The sequence below is a fragment of the Hydractinia symbiolongicarpus genome, chromosome 1 (genome assembly GCF_029227915.1).
Source record: "Hydractinia symbiolongicarpus strain clone_291-10 chromosome 1, HSymV2.1, whole genome shotgun sequence".
NCBI classification, from domain to species: Eukaryota; Metazoa; Cnidaria; class Hydrozoa; order Anthoathecata; family Hydractiniidae; genus Hydractinia; species Hydractinia symbiolongicarpus.
This window is the reverse complement of record NC_079875.1, coordinates 18,239,562-18,255,009: the sequence shown is the minus strand read 5'-3', so window position 1 is coordinate 18,255,009 and position 15,448 is coordinate 18,239,562. Positions and strand designations below refer to the sequence as shown.

Sequence of the window (15,448 nt, the reverse complement as noted above, 5' to 3'; positions counted from 1 at the left end):
TATCCACCAAGTAGGAGAGTGCTTAGTTTTGGCGCGGAAGCCGGGACCAAGGACCCTAGGCATTGGACCCGAGACCAAGGGCACAGGGTAATTTTTTCATCCTCGTCCCCATATGGTCTGTTGCCTATGTGGTCAAAGCCGCTAGGGAAATTATTATGTTTGGATACGTATTAAACCTATTTGAAAATTAGGCAAAATCAGATTGTAGGGCGATTTTTTGCTATTTTTATACGAATTATGTTAAAACAGGAACATATGTTAAATTATGATAATCAGCTCAGCATTTCCCTTTGCTTTATACGATCGCATACGCATATGATTTAAAGACATCTTACAAAATCTTTAACAGAAGAAACTTTCGCGAGTAGATAAACTTTTAAAAACTTTTGCGAGAAAAGCTTTCGCGATTAACTGAAATTGGTAGATTTTTTCAAAATAAACTTTCACGATTCGCTTTTGTTGCTCGCTGAGAAAGAAATTCGTTTTAAACTTTGAAACTAATATCCTGCAGAGGATTACCTTTTTTTTCTTGTTATCATCGTTTCATAAATAAGCAATGTAACCACTTCTATTTTATATTTTCTAATATTCTATCTCTATACAATTTATTTCCGAGTTTTAAGAGAAATCTAGCGATTCGACGGTAAAACATTTTAATACCGAACTTTTTAAAAGGCAATAGAAGGCGAGGACGACAAAGGACAAAAAACTCCGAATACAGTAGCATTTGAAAGATACTTCGCATTAACACCCCTTTTGAAATTAAAATCTCTGACAACTTTGATTGTTCTTACAACCATAAATTAGTTTGAAGAAATCTTCTGTTCAATGAAATGCCAAATGCTTTAGTTGGTGATCGTTTGTCCGAACTTCTTTAATTCACTCTGCAGTCTCCTTTTTTTGTTGTAGGTGTTTTCTTACCAACCAGGCATATATTTTAACTGCGTCTGATCGATATTGATGACAGGTGGTATGTTGTTTAACTTTAGATACGATGTCATGAAAGAAGAAATGTATCAAGCACCGTCTAGAATGTCAAATTTTTGCAAACTTTATCCAACATAAAGACGCAACATGGACGCCACCTACAATATGAGGATATTATTTGATAAGACCTTTTGCTGTTGTATTTGCTGGTATTGATAATCCACCACTCAATGCAAGCAGGTATTGTTGCACCACAGCATCAGGGTCACATCAAGGTAAAATATGGTATGAAGTTAGGTCGTTGCCAATATTCGATTCTACAAGTCTTCAGGTCTATCTAGAAGTCTTTTCCTGCAATTTAGCAATATTTGTTAAATGGTGGTCATTTCGTCGAATCGTCGTATGATTTGTCGAGTTTTCGAATGTTTTGTCGTTAAATGATGGTAAAATTGGCAAATTGTTTGTCTAAAAATCGTTTAAAAAATGCCCTCGGTCATCTTCCTGATATTTACATGGAAATGCTATATTCGTGTGAATTTAACACGAGTTATAAAAACACACACAGGAATTGGCTTGCGATGACAAAAAATATTCAACGGATCTTGGAGTCGAGAATAGGGTTAAGGGGGAGAGTTGTTTTTGTGTACAATCGTTTTCTTTTTTTTGATTTTTTTTTTTTTACATACGAAGTAGATTTCTTTTAACGCTTTTCACGCCCTGATATTATTTAGATGTTTCTGCAGGATAAATACTGCTAGTGTAAGTGGCAGTGGTCATAACGCTAAAAAATATACTCAAAATACAAAAACAGGATAACAATTGATTCGCCTATTAACCAAGAGTGTAGGAGCTGAGAACAAGGTTGTATGACTTTCAAAAATTCGTCTATAATTTGTTGGTTTTATATGTCAGGGGTTGTGAATTGATTGATTTCGTGTAATGGTTATACAGTGGAACCTCTAATAGCGGCCATTTTGGGGGACCCAGCTGAGTGGCTGTTGCATTAGAAGTGACCGATGTATGGAGGTTTTATATGAACATCCTTTATTTTATCAAAAAGTCTGGTCGTGGGAGGGGCTCAAAGAATGATTCATGATTAAGATAAACACATGTAAATACATGATCTTATCAGTACAATCTACAATCATGTTACAACTTTTTACTAAAATAATCTGTTACTTTTTTTGTGAAACAATTTTTAGCCTAAATGCTTCAGTTCGTAGTGTGACAAGATTCAAAGCACTTATTAAGTCAGCATCGCCTATTGTTTCACAAAAGTTGTTCAAATCATCTACAATAGATAAGGCTGCTTGACTTGACTTTATTTTTAACTCTGGTCGTTTAATATCAAAATCATCCTCGACTTCTCGTGGTGTTTCTATTCTGATTCGAAAGTTCGAATAAACATGTTGCAAAATACTTTCTTGATACAAACATATTGAAGAACTGGTTTACTTCATATCACTGCTGCTGCTGTTATGACCAAAGAAGAAATAAACAAATGACTGACAATAGCGACGAACCTTTGCCGGTTGTCATTGACGAAGCAAATTTTTTTTCCTTCAATTCTCATGCAAGGAGTTACCACGTATATATGAACATCTGGAATCCATTTGATGGAGAAGTTTTGGTTTGTACGCGAAAAACTGACAATCCTCATGATACTTACGATGTTTCCATCATGCGTAATTCATATGTTGTAGGGCATGCTCCTCTGGGTTTGAGCAAGGCTTTTTCAAACTTCCTTTTACTGCCTGGATCTACCATATTATGTACTGTTACTGGAATGAAAGTAAATCGTGGGGCTGGTTTAGGACTTGAAATACCCGTAACATATCAAGCAAGGGGACATGTGAAAGCATTAAAGTGGCTAGAGCAAGTTACGAAAAAATATCCTTTCACATGCTACTGACCTCAGTAGAAAATTTCAAACATGATATATTGTGAAGAAATATACCTATTGTAAATAAAAAAAACAATTGTTTTTATTTTTCCTTTCATTTGCTTGCATAAAGATTTTATTTAACCGTTAATAGAGGTGAAATTAGACATTGGGACAATAGAAAGTGGTCGTTTGGCCTTTGATTGGAGGTGACCGATGTATGGAGGGGTTTTTATAAGAGTTTGACCATGAATTCGGCAGGGATTTTCTTTTTTGGCCGCTTATCAGGAGGTGACCGATGTATGGAGTTGACCGTTAATAGAGGTACCACTGTAATTTATTCGTATGCTTAATTACTGACTTGCTAGGTATGACTGTCCAACCATTTGACGATTCTACAAACCATTCAACGACTTAAGAAATCCATAGACGACTCAACAAGACATTCGAGACTCGATCACATAACAAACCATCTCGATGACTCGAAAAATTAGTCAACAAAATGACTACTATCCATTCGATGAATATTGTTTAATCACACAAGAAAAATGATCAACCCGACAATTTGTCGAATCGGATTTTAGCAGTCATATGACTTCATAGGCGGCTTGTCAGTTCTTTGTGAGTAATTGAGTATGCTTTTTGAATGGTCAAGCTCTGTTTTTGATTTTCTACCCGATTCTTCTTATATTTCTGCTTTGCTTCAAAATAGAAAAGGTTGGGAATTATCCCTAACAGTAGTTATGTCTTCACGTTTTGCCGATGATGTAACATCTTCTTCCGATTATTTGAATTTATTGCATTTTTTTTTCACTGACTGTGGAGAAGTAACTTAACTTCTTATCACTTGCATGTCTATTTTGCTGATATTAAAGTTGGTGCTGCTGCAAGAGGGTCTATAGATGACTTGCCTATGTTTAGTTAAAAAGTTTGCGGTTTTTTTGTGCTAGCATTTCTGTAGGTAGAAAATATAAGCAACAGACCACAGTAATCAAAGTATTCCATCTAAAAAAAGAAATATTTGCTTAAATTTAAAATTTTTAAGAAGAATTAGAAGAATACTACTCGTTAGCCCGTGGAAAAATCCACAGGTTCGCCTGTCCTTTTTATACCGCATTGTGTGCGTCTCGCTACCTGCGCAGCTAAGCTACCATTTTGCGTGACAGACAGACGGACGGACGGACGGACGGACGGACAGAGGTATACGGGTATTGTTAAAATTTAATTCCAGTTCTTTTTGGATCTTATGCTACCACAATAAATCCTTAATCCTCAATAGTGGATATTTTACCCTGTGTAAGTCTTTTTTTTAGCTAAACAAAAGTGCGCACATGCCCAATGTTCTCAAAATGAAATCAAAACACGTCACGCGGAAAGTAGTCATAACTTAATAAACAAAAATAGAAGCCAAAATAAGGCTGAAAATCATCCTGAAAATTTAAAATTTTTAATGTACTGTATTACCAGTGATAACAGTCACAAAGTTCTCAGTTATGACTGATGCTACGTTCTTCATTTCTTAAGTGGAAAACGTTGTGAGGAAAATCCTTACTTTTTGAGTAAAAATACTTTCCCATTTTTTTAATTGAAAAAATAGTTGGAACTAACTTACGCGTAAAAATAAAAAGAAAATAACAAAAACAGGAAAGTCTCTGCTCGTATGATTCGGTAATATCTTGATTGAATAATGAAAAAGCTAATAGACTTTGATAAAAAGGAAAGTTCATTGGAAAGAAAAAGTTCAATAAAACTGACTGTAGCATTCGCATCACCGATAACAATTGCACACACTGCGTCAGTGGAATAAATTTTCGCGAGAATTAATTTTGGCAAGAATTTAATGAGCAATTCCGCGAATTATAATTTTTGCATTTTTTTAGATTTCGCGAGAATTTAATTTTGCGAATGGCAACTACTTCAAAAAATACAAAACTTACATGTTTGATTTTTTTTCAGCACAATTTCTGTACTACCACATGTTGGAAGACATTTCGTCCTTCATTAACACCAAATTCTTTAGTCTCAATCAGATTCATCGGAGAAATCGTCATCATTAACGTAAAGATTCTCAGACCCTGTGTAAACGGTCACTGACTATTGCCTCTTTACTTCCACAACTGGCACAATGTCGGCGAAAAAAAAATTATTTATGTGACGTTATATAAACAAAGTCAGGCGAGGTCAAAAATTTACGCAAACATATTGACTGATTTTCTTTTATTTTCTCTCAAAACAAGGTTTTTACAACATGAATATCGCGAATGACTGAATTGACAGAAATTCGCGAGAACCTACTTTTGTACAACAGAATGTTGTTAGTGTAGATTTCAAAATTTGGAATACACATCATTTAAAAGATAAAAAAGATTGTTTTTGTTGTTTTATTTTCACCAAGGTATTTTGAAAGCAGAACTCGATTTTACACCATTTTAAGGCTTTTATAAAACGAAGAAAGAATAGTAGTGTTGAGATAATTGTTTTTTTAATTAAGAAACTCTCAGCTGAAAATCTTTTTATTAACTTAAAACTCACCTCCCACTTTGAAAAAACTTATCTTGAATTACTCATATATATTAATATTTTCGAAAATACAACTACCTTTCCTGATTTGCATTTATAAGTGAGTACTTAGGGTAAATAAACAAAGTTAAACAAGCGATTTTCATTCAAATTCAATCGACATATTGAATGATCAGCAAAATGGTCAAAATTTTAATAGGGGACTACAAGGGAATTTTTTGTTTATATTAACAACGTCGGTAAAATGTTGGGGTTTTAATGTTGTATTTGTTGATGGGACCATACACTATAGGGTACAGTGACCATAAAACCACTATAATTCGTCCCATTTACATAAGAAGCCCTGACTAACGTCGATGATATCAAATCGCGAAATAAGTTAAGAGTAATAATCATTTTTAATATGGTGGAGGAGAAGTGACTAAAGTAGAGAAAAAATGCATTCTTATTCTTACGATTGTATTTGAGATTAACTTAATGGCAGTGACAGGTAGGCTTTAAAAGGATAGTACGCTTTTCTCTACAAAATTTTATTCCGCTCTATTGTTGCTGACAAGATTGCACACGGTTCTTTTCATCTGTCATTTTAACTGCACATTAACAACACGATCTCTGATTACAAGTGTACATAATTTGGTTTCCACAACTAGTGTCGGACACCGAATCACCAAATAGTTACAGCAACTAGCATATCTCATATCTTAGGCTGAATATAAAAAAAATATGATTGGGTGATGCGGCGATAAACTTAGAAATCAAATCTACCTTCGATTGGCGGAAGATATTTATTTCACTCGGAACGTTCCTCTTAATGAGAATTTGGTAGTAAAGATTTCACACACATAAGATGCTTTGCTAGTTTTTAAAATTATCGAAGTAAGAATAACGAAACTTTACTGACTAATTTCTTACTTCCTTCAGCTTATACAAACTACTGCTTTCGAAAGCGATAGATGTGTGAAAGTTTTTGTAATTGGATAGGAAGCTTATTAAACTTATAATACGGATCTTTTAGATAGTAATCCCTTTTGCGGTTGGAAGCTTATCTATATTATAATACCCGTATACGTCCGTTTGTCCATCCGTCTGTCTGTCTGTCACGCAAAATGATAGCTTAGCTGCGCAGGTAGCGAGACGCACGCAATGTGGTATAAAAAGGACGGGCGGACCCGTGGATTTTTCCACGGGCTAACGACTAGTTTTGTTTAATCTCGACCGGGAAGTGTTTGTCTCCTGTTTTTTTTGGACTGTTGACACGTGGTGCGAAATCAGCGTACTTCACTTTACACAGTAGGCGAAAGTATTTGTTACTTTTTTGTGACGTTGCCGATCACATGCACAATGTGGCACCCTACCGGATTTTAAAAACAGAAAAAAAATATCTAACTCTTTCTTGACTGTATTATCCTAACTTTCGCTCATTCCCCAGAAATACCTTTCGATATCTCCCTACGCATCTTTTTTGCTTGGCGCCTTTTCTCAATCTCTATAATAATACAAATTGTCTTTTTGTCAGCGTGAGATCCATAACGATGAAAAAAAAGTAAAAAAATCCCGGGTGTTTTTTGGGTTTAGGATAGCTGTAGCTTAAAGGTGAAAGCAGTCAAATACAGATGGTTTTTATTTTATGTTGAGTAAAATTTTAAAAATTTTTATACGAGAATTATTCTTTGGTTTGCATGTAATAAATCGTCCTGGTTTCACAAAAGATTAATGTTTGATGAACTTCTACAGGAACTTATCGCCGCTGGCCAACTGTTTGTTAATATGAGAGAATGACGACATGAGAAAAAATTGACGAGAATGACGAGATGAGGAAATATTCTATTTTTTTTTGAAAAATACATTACACCCGAAATGCTGTAAAGATTTCACTGGGTTTGCAACAGACCGTATACGGCCTGTACTAATGTGTTCTGCCTGGTGCTTAACGCCCAGCTAGTCCTGTAATAATAGCCACTTTTTGTCTCTTATACTTTCAAGAGAAAAACACTTTGAGCGACGGTTTCTTCTTTTTAATTAATTTACTTAAAAAGGCGACAGACTAAGCTTTTATTTCGTAGATAGGATATTGTCGACAGAAATTGGTGAAATTAAATTACAAATTACGTGTTTTGTTTCTGAGATGTCGTTACAAAGAAACTGAAAGTGGTTGATTGCATTGTGAAGCCTAAGATATTTTAAACGTTATCAGTTATTTTTTCCTCCTTTTTCCAACAAGCTACAAAACAACCTCGAAAGTCTCACTACAAAAGTTGTGAGCCATTTTTAAATTCTACGCTTAATTAAAGGATTACATTTTAATTTTTCATTTCATTAAGGATAGTATTCTTCCACCACAAGTGGGATGAAGTATCAAAGGAAAGAGATTTTATCAAGATTTTTTTTTAATAAGTTCAAATTTTATGCCACGTATTAAAATATGTTATTAAATATTACTGCAAAAAAAAAAATAGCTTTCAAAAGATTGTTTATTGGATACCTAAATTAGAGTAATTTATATAGCCAACTACAATAACATAGTTATATTCTCACCAGACTTTGTGTGGGCCAGAGTGTTCATTAGAGATTGTCGAAAATAAACTTTGTTTTTGTTTTTTTTGTTTTATTCGAGCTGATACAACCCTCGACATGAAAATTTACTTCCTTTAACTATTTCGCAAAACGACCAGACAGAATAACTTGACCATTGCAACCAATAGGCTGTAAAGGTTGTATTTTGCCAGGGATAGAAGGCAAGTAAAGAGCGTAAAAAATGTGCTCCATAATGCCTGCGTTATTGGTCAATCCGCTCCACAACCCGAAAAGGTCAAAAAATCGGAAATTTGGGGCGTAGCGATTAAGGTTTTGGATCTAACTGAGTCTTTTGTGGTCGATTATAAGAAAAGCTTGAGAAGTTCGCAGTGCGTTACTTTACATAGAAACTGCGTTCCTAAATGTTTGTGATTTTGATGCTTTGAATTCTACTCTCCTTTTCACTAATTCATATCACGGTTGCGGCTGTGAGGTTGAGCCAGAGCGCATGATAACGGACCAAGTTCTGTATTTTTTTCGCGTTTTAACGAAGTCATGATAGGAAATTCTGTTGTTTGACTTCTTAATAAAAACAGGATATCGACTCAATCATAACTCCTTGTAACCAAACATCAATCAGGTTTCCCAGAATCGACTGAGTCGTAATTCAAGGTTTTATCTCCGACGTTTTGGATACCTATAAACCTATGTATAGCATTTCATTGACAAATTTTGGACATAGAATCCTCTTCATTGATAAAATCGGAAAAAAGTCCACAGTCACGAGTTTACCAATAGCTACTTGATAAGATACAAAATTGAGAAATGCATTCCTACACGCCATTTTTTAAATTGTCGTAATTTTTAAAAATGCGTGGATCAAAATAACAAAACATGGTAGATACTCAATTTGCAAGAAATAACTTTTAGTTATTATACTAGTTACCAGCCCTCTTTCCAAGTACTAACATCTAAAGCTTATCTGATCATGTAAAACCAGAGATCAGATATAACTTTTAAACCAGAGATGAGTTAATTATTTAATTTGGAAATTAACTGACACAAAATTTTCCATTTTCACGAAACAAACAATAAATACAAAATGAAAAATATATATAGGCATCTTCAAATATTTCAGTCCCTTAAAAAATATTAAATAAATATAAAGAAAAACATATTTGTCAAAAATAATATAAAAAATACATGCACTTGTTTAACTCTCTCGTGAAACACTCATGAACAAGATCGGCAAAAAAATTCCCTTCCAAAAATAAGGAGACGAGCAAATACTAAAGCAACAACAAAAAAAAAACAATAGGAAACGTACTAATATTATTTTTATATATAATATCATAATATCCTATAAATAGTTAAAAAGACTTAGAAATTAAACAGGAGGGGGGGGGGGGGTGGCTTTCACCGTAAATGACCTAAGCGCCCAGTGCTTAAATAACCACTCAGTCCGAACGAGCGCCCTTTTTAAACTAGTTAGTGGAATCTAAAATGAATTGAATTCTATTGTAGCTGTAACAAAATCTCTATTATTTCATCTTTTGTTTGTCATAGAAGAAGCGATAAAGACATCGCTAGATTTTTATACTCCTCGATGACAGTGAAAACAAAATGATGACCAGTTGGGCGTAATGGCTTAGTGTTTGTAATATACGTTATAGAAATAGAAACAAATAAATAAATAAATAAACCAACTATTCTTAATAAGCGCCCAGTATTCCATTAGGCGCCTCAAGATCGCAAAATTAAAAAAGCACCCAGGGCGCACTAAAAATTAGAAATTTTATTTTTATTTGCGCCTTGCAGCTACTTCTTATCACAATGTCGACGCCATCTTCGACACATGAAACGCCGATAAAAACTGCCGTAGTGGAACCAACATGGAAAGAACAGGCAAAGCTTGCTATCGCTTCAGTGATACATCGAATGCATCAGCTCCTTTTTTTCTAACATCCGCCATACACGGCTCGATGTGTCCCTCTTTGTACAGCATTGAGCTAGACACTCCTCTTTTCATTTTCTTTTTTTCTCTTACTTAGTTAATACTTGTTATCCCACATCCCCTTCTTCGTGTGAAAATAGTGGAAGAAGTAGGGCACACGCAGTCGTTCAATTTCTATCCCACTCTTAATGACTCGATCGGCAAAATCCCAATCTTCGCCGCCCCACGCGTTTTTAAACTTTTCCATATCCATACCTGCAGAAAAAAAGTAAGTTTCAGGTGATAATCAGCATGAAACCAAGAAATAAAAGTAGAAGAAATCGTAACTTAATATACCACATGAGAATAAGTACATATCCCTGGTGGGTGGACTATTACAAGTGGTGAGCGATTTGACTTACCTCCCATGTCATCCCAATCACTTTTGTAAATACCAAATATACCGTATCCGAAAGCCTCCCAGAAGCCAGCGGGTTTATGGCTGTATCGACCACAAGCAAGACGCATCAACAGCGGTGTGTAACCCATTTTACCTTGAACACAGTGCTAAAAGCAATCAAATCGTGCTCAAATAACACAGGTAAAAAACTGATGCTGCGGCTGTTATTGTTAGCCTATTTTATGTAAATTAAATCAATAGGTTTTTCATACACTTGGTGGTTCACAGTTTTGGGTTTCTTAAATTGCGATTTATTGGCCGTAACTCGTGCAAAGGGATTAAGCAATGTGAAATTCGGCAGGTTGTAAGAAAAAAGGGATTGACGGTTGGACTTTATAAAAATTTTGCAATAAGTCTGTAAAAAAGAAAAAATTAAATTTCGAAACGTGCACAAGCCTAGCATCGGCCCAAACTGTTTTCGGGGTTTTACCTCTTTTTTCTGCCTGTGCCAAAAAAAAATCGTGTGTCATATTTTTATGCTTTTTTGATGTGTATAAAACAAAGTGTTTTGCAAAAGAGCTACACGTTACTTCCCGTCCTATCAAAATAGCAGTAGAAAAATATGTTTAACCTTGTGTTCTTACCTTTCTCGTATCATCAATAAAATTAAGAGGAAACTCTAAATGAAGATCTGTTTGAAGCGCTATACTGTTTGGATCTTTGATCGAATCAACAGCTTCTTGAATGGCAGAAGTTTTATGGAATCTTCCTGTCTTACGAATTACCTACGCAAAAAACGAGTTATTTATCTCACGGAATAATTATAAAATTTTCTCCACCACAACCACAGGTAATATATTTCCCAGCCTACCTGCCAATGTGGTATCGGACTTTTCTTCAATGTTTCTTCGAGGTTGATATCGAAACTCTCAAAATCGGTGATGATTAAATTAAAGCGGTTATCTCGCGTTTTAACGTAGATCCTCGATAAAGATTCGATATACTGTTGAACCCAGGAGCCTTGGTTTTTCACTGAAAAAAAAACAAACACACTGCTTGATAACAAAAAAAGGTTCAATTTGGGCCGTGCCTAAATCGAACTAATTAACCATTTTTTAAATTTAAAGCTATGGCTTTAAAGGAAAGTTATATATATATATATTCGTTATATATAATGGCAAGCATAACAACAACAACATAACAACAACAAACAACAACAACAACAACATAACAACAACAACAACAACAACAATAAAATGTTACCTGTTAGTATGAAATGTACCATTACATCTTTTTTCCATTGGAAATTCCTTGGGTAACATAACCTATTTGTTCCATATGGCTTGAATAAATACACAGAGAGTCTACGAATGCTTTTTGTTTGAAAGTCCTCAATTGCTGCTTCAAATAAGTAGCGATCACCCTTTCCTTCGTCTTTCGCTTCTTCCACATTTACCACCGTGTGCAAATCGAAGCGGCTAAAAAGAGAGATGAGATTTTTCTTTTGCATTATGGTGAAAATTTATACAAGCTGCATTTTTGTATCAACCTACAACCATAAAGTCAGCATTGCTTTTTAGAACTACATTAACCTTCAAGTTAAAGAAGTTACAAAAAAAAATGCGATGTGACAGACATATAAAGAGCTGTACACTCTTTTCACAGGTTAGCCAATTTAAAATTTCGCATTTTTTGGAGTTTTTAGGAGAATTTAGGAATACTAAAAACCTATAACAACATATTTCAGATTTTAACAAAATTTAAAAAAGAAACGAACAGCTAATGGGCTGCCACAAATAATCAAGCCTTCTCTAGCAAATCAATATTTCTGGTCCAAAGTTTAGGTTATTTAGCGATTGTTTTAATAAGAAAACTAATGGATTTCTCAATTAATTGACAATTAATGCTGTTCAACGACAGGATTCATTGAAGACGAATAGAACAGAAAATGAATACATTTAATTTGGCCAAAAAGATGTTATGACAAGGCTCATATTTCATTGCAAGAATTGTTGCAAGAACTTAATTTATATGGACATTGCGCATTAAAATTTTATGCATTTTAAAACAAAATAATGCTTAGTGGATGTTTTTTTACAATTAGGTCAAAAAATAAAGCAACTTATCAAGCAAAGATAAAAGAAATTTTTTCCTCCACAGTAGGATATATTTTTATCATTTAACAACCTCCTACAGAGAAAAACGTGATGAATTTGACAGAGAATTAAGTTTGAACCTAAAAGAAGTTTGGTTATACATTCTGGAATCCTGCTAAAGAAAAAGCAGGGACAAACAAACAGCGGTTTGTTTTCGACAGGCAATAGCACATGTTTAGTTAGGTTATGTAAGAAATCCAATTTTCATATTAGTACGGCAAGGTTGTCATGTCGACGACATAAAAAGATGATATATAAAAAGACTTCCTTTTGGATAACAACGGTGATAAAAACGGACAGAACAAACCTATGAAATAGAAGCTAAATAATTGCTGCGCAACGAGACAATAATTCGGTATTTATCTGCGAATACAAAATAATGTTGCCTTGGTTTTGTATTCACGTGACAGTGTCGAGATATGATTGATGGATTTTTAAGTAGTCGATAACTCTGAGGTCATATCGAATTAAGAAAGTCTTGAAAATTTGTTTCATAATCGACTGCGATCAGCTATACGCTAGTTAAGAGTTTTAAAACGTGATCAATTATCATTCTCTAAGAGCTTGGAAAAGGTCTTTGCAGGAATCCTTTTATCTCCGCAGGTTGGACCGTGAAACGTGACAGTTAAAATGGAAGTTTAAATCATGGTTGAATCGTTCTTATTATACAAAACAGAACGATTAAACTTTCGACCTTTAAAAAAGCAAACATGAAAAGCATGTCCGACAGGCTAAATACAGAAACAAAACAGGACGTGAAGTGAAAAAAACAATCGGGCAGCTACTCACTTGGGATAAAATCTTTTCAGAGCACTCATGAACTTATTTGTTACCCATGCTGCAGGAGTGTCGTCCAACGCGTCATTTCCTTGACAATGCATAGGTTTTAGAGACACTCCTACGCAATCTTTAGTATGATTCCAAGTTTGATCCATAGGAAAGACTTTTGTTGAAATGTTGTAATAATGTGGCAAGTGCACTCCTTCGTATTGTCCCAAATTTTTAGCCTTTTCACTGTTGGCTGGTATTAACCAGCTCGGACTGTAATCGCAAAAGGAGACCACGTCTGATATTTCTTTAAAATCGATATGTGGCAAAGATAAAAACTCGGCACTGTCTCTTTGATACGGCGTTTTTCTCGCCTTGAGTAATTTCTCCTGCTGCTTGGTAAACTCCTTGACGTGACTTGGTAAATCAGGCAATCTAAGGTCGCTTTTTAGGTGATCAAGGTAAACGAGACCGTTCTCGATAAAGCTGTCGTCATAGTAACGAGTAAGATACTGCTTTGTGATCTCTTCGTAACGACTGCTGAACGGCTTTCGCCACACTATTTGCAGATGGCCTCGTGCTCGCTCTTGCTTCCACAACACATCGAAAAAATATTTCCGACCTCCTACCAGTTTGATTTCTAGGGAACTTTGCTGCGGATATTTGTCGAATTGATTCTCGTAAGACCATTCTTTGCCTAGAAATAATAAGAGGTAAAGTCGAGTTAACGTCGAGTTAATGTCTAGTTAACGTCAAAACACCACAAAAAGGTGGGTAGCTACTAATAAATAAACAAATTAATATACTTAAATTTTCATCAAAAACCTTAAGCTACGCAATTCTATTGTTGTATAATTTGAACAAAAAAGTCAAAGTTTTTTAACCCTCGCACGAGTGGGTTTTGAACATAATTGGATGAGTAATCTTATGGCATAGAAATTTAATTTAAAACATCAATCTTTGTTAATCAAATTTCTGATCTTGAAAAATATGTATTTTTTTATCCCCTTTATTCAGTAGAATATAATTTAAGTTGAAAATTGTTAAGCTAACTATTCAATTTTGGAGTGGGTTGCTATAGAAGTTTTATGTGTGTTGGGTACGTGTTACTTAACAACATATTCAACAAAAGCACATCCACCTCCCATTTCGTAAGAAGCAATTATCATAATTGAGTGTTATTAAATTATCATTCTGTGTAGTTAGTGTTTTTGCGTAAGAATGTCTCACAATCAAACTTATAATAAAAACATCCTTTAGTAAAGATTTACGATGAGTAGAATTGACAACGCCACCTTCCTTTCGTTGATATTCACCCTGACAGCTTCGTTCAGAAAAGAGAAACACTGGGACAAAGGCGTTTTTTTTTGTTAGGGGGGTAGGTGAGAAGGCAACTCTTAGCATTGGCAGTTAAATAAGAAATTTTAAGGCTTTAAAAAAAGGAAAAAATGAAAAAACGAGAGAGTAGCAAGGCTTTTTGCAAGTTTAGTATTCTTATTATAAATAAGAATACTAAATACTGTGTTTGATATAATGACAGAAAAAAAATGACCAACCTGTTTTTCCGGTGACCGAAGCAATTAATTGTGAATTTAAAGGATCTGCATTGGTGCTAAGCCATAACTCAGAACAATCATCGGAACTAACGGCAAACTTATAAAAGCCATCAGCAGGTGGTGTTATATACCCAAAAACACGTGCTCCGAATTGTGTGTCAGATAATTTGATAAACAAAGACTCAGTAACATCCCTCCGAAAAGGCGAATACGGGAATAACGGATGACTCCGCAAGTCTTCCACGTTGTAACCACATACATAATCCCAAAAATGTACATTAGCAGCATATTTTAAATGTTGGTCCGACCTATTTCTTACAATACTTAATATATGACGTTTTGTTTTTAAAAGAGAATTCTCTGACGACTGTTTTGATTGGCTACCAGTCAGGAGTGTATTTTTCTGCGTTACGCTCATCGCGATCCTGTATCTATCATCTACGACACGTACAACCAGAATCAACATTACAAAAACACCAACGACGAATATAAACAACTTCTGAAAGGATTGACTCAACCGAACGTTGAATATACGAATCATCGCTGCGAACTGTTCGAACAATTCTTTTAAGTGAGAAAAAATATTCATAAACTAAGTATACAAATCTTCTTGTTGTGTTAAAAACAATCCTTGTAAGTAATGAGCTCTGTATAAGTTATTTATTTCCACCTCGTTACACCATGTTAAAAGCATTAAAAATTGTTTCCTTGAATCAATCGAGCGGATGAGTAACAAATCCACGACTCGATCAACACTTACTATGTCATCCAATTGGATCTCAATCAATGGTC

At 34.7% G+C, this 15,448-nt stretch overlaps 1 protein-coding gene across 1 annotated transcript; it reads right to left on the bottom strand.

Moving 5' to 3' along the window:
• Positions 1-8,950: 8,950 nt before the first annotated feature.
• On the bottom strand, positions 8,951-15,439 carry LOC130644727 (N-acetyl-beta-glucosaminyl-glycoprotein 4-beta-N-acetylgalactosaminyltransferase 1-like). The gene is made up of 7 exons (XM_057450449.1): positions 14,657-15,439; positions 13,122-13,797; positions 11,440-11,654; positions 11,048-11,208; positions 10,821-10,961; positions 10,199-10,343; positions 8,951-10,052 (listed from the first exon to the last, which is right to left on the bottom strand). Exons 1-7 carry the CDS (start codon positions 15,243-15,245, stop codon positions 9,895-9,897), a joined length of 2,085 nt encoding a protein of 694 aa, XP_057306432.1. The 5' UTR covers positions 15,246-15,439; the 3' UTR covers positions 8,951-9,894.
• Positions 15,440-15,448: the final 9 nt, after the last annotated feature.

What these genes read in the sequence shown, in the direction of transcription:
- LOC130644727 (XM_057450449.1), bottom strand. Translation starts at nt 15,245, where the DNA reads ATGAATATTTTTTCTCACTTAAAAGAATTGTTCGAACAGTTCGCAGCG. An exon ending in TTCGGTCACCGGAAAAACAG is followed by an intron (nt 13,798 to 14,656) that starts GTTGGTCATTTT and finishes TATTATTTCTAG; the next exon opens with GCAAAGAATGGTCTTACGAG. An exon ending in CTGAAAAGATTTTATCCCAA is followed by an intron (nt 11,655 to 13,121) that starts GTGAGTAGCTGC and finishes CTCTCTTTTTAG; the next exon opens with CCGCTTCGATTTGCACACGG.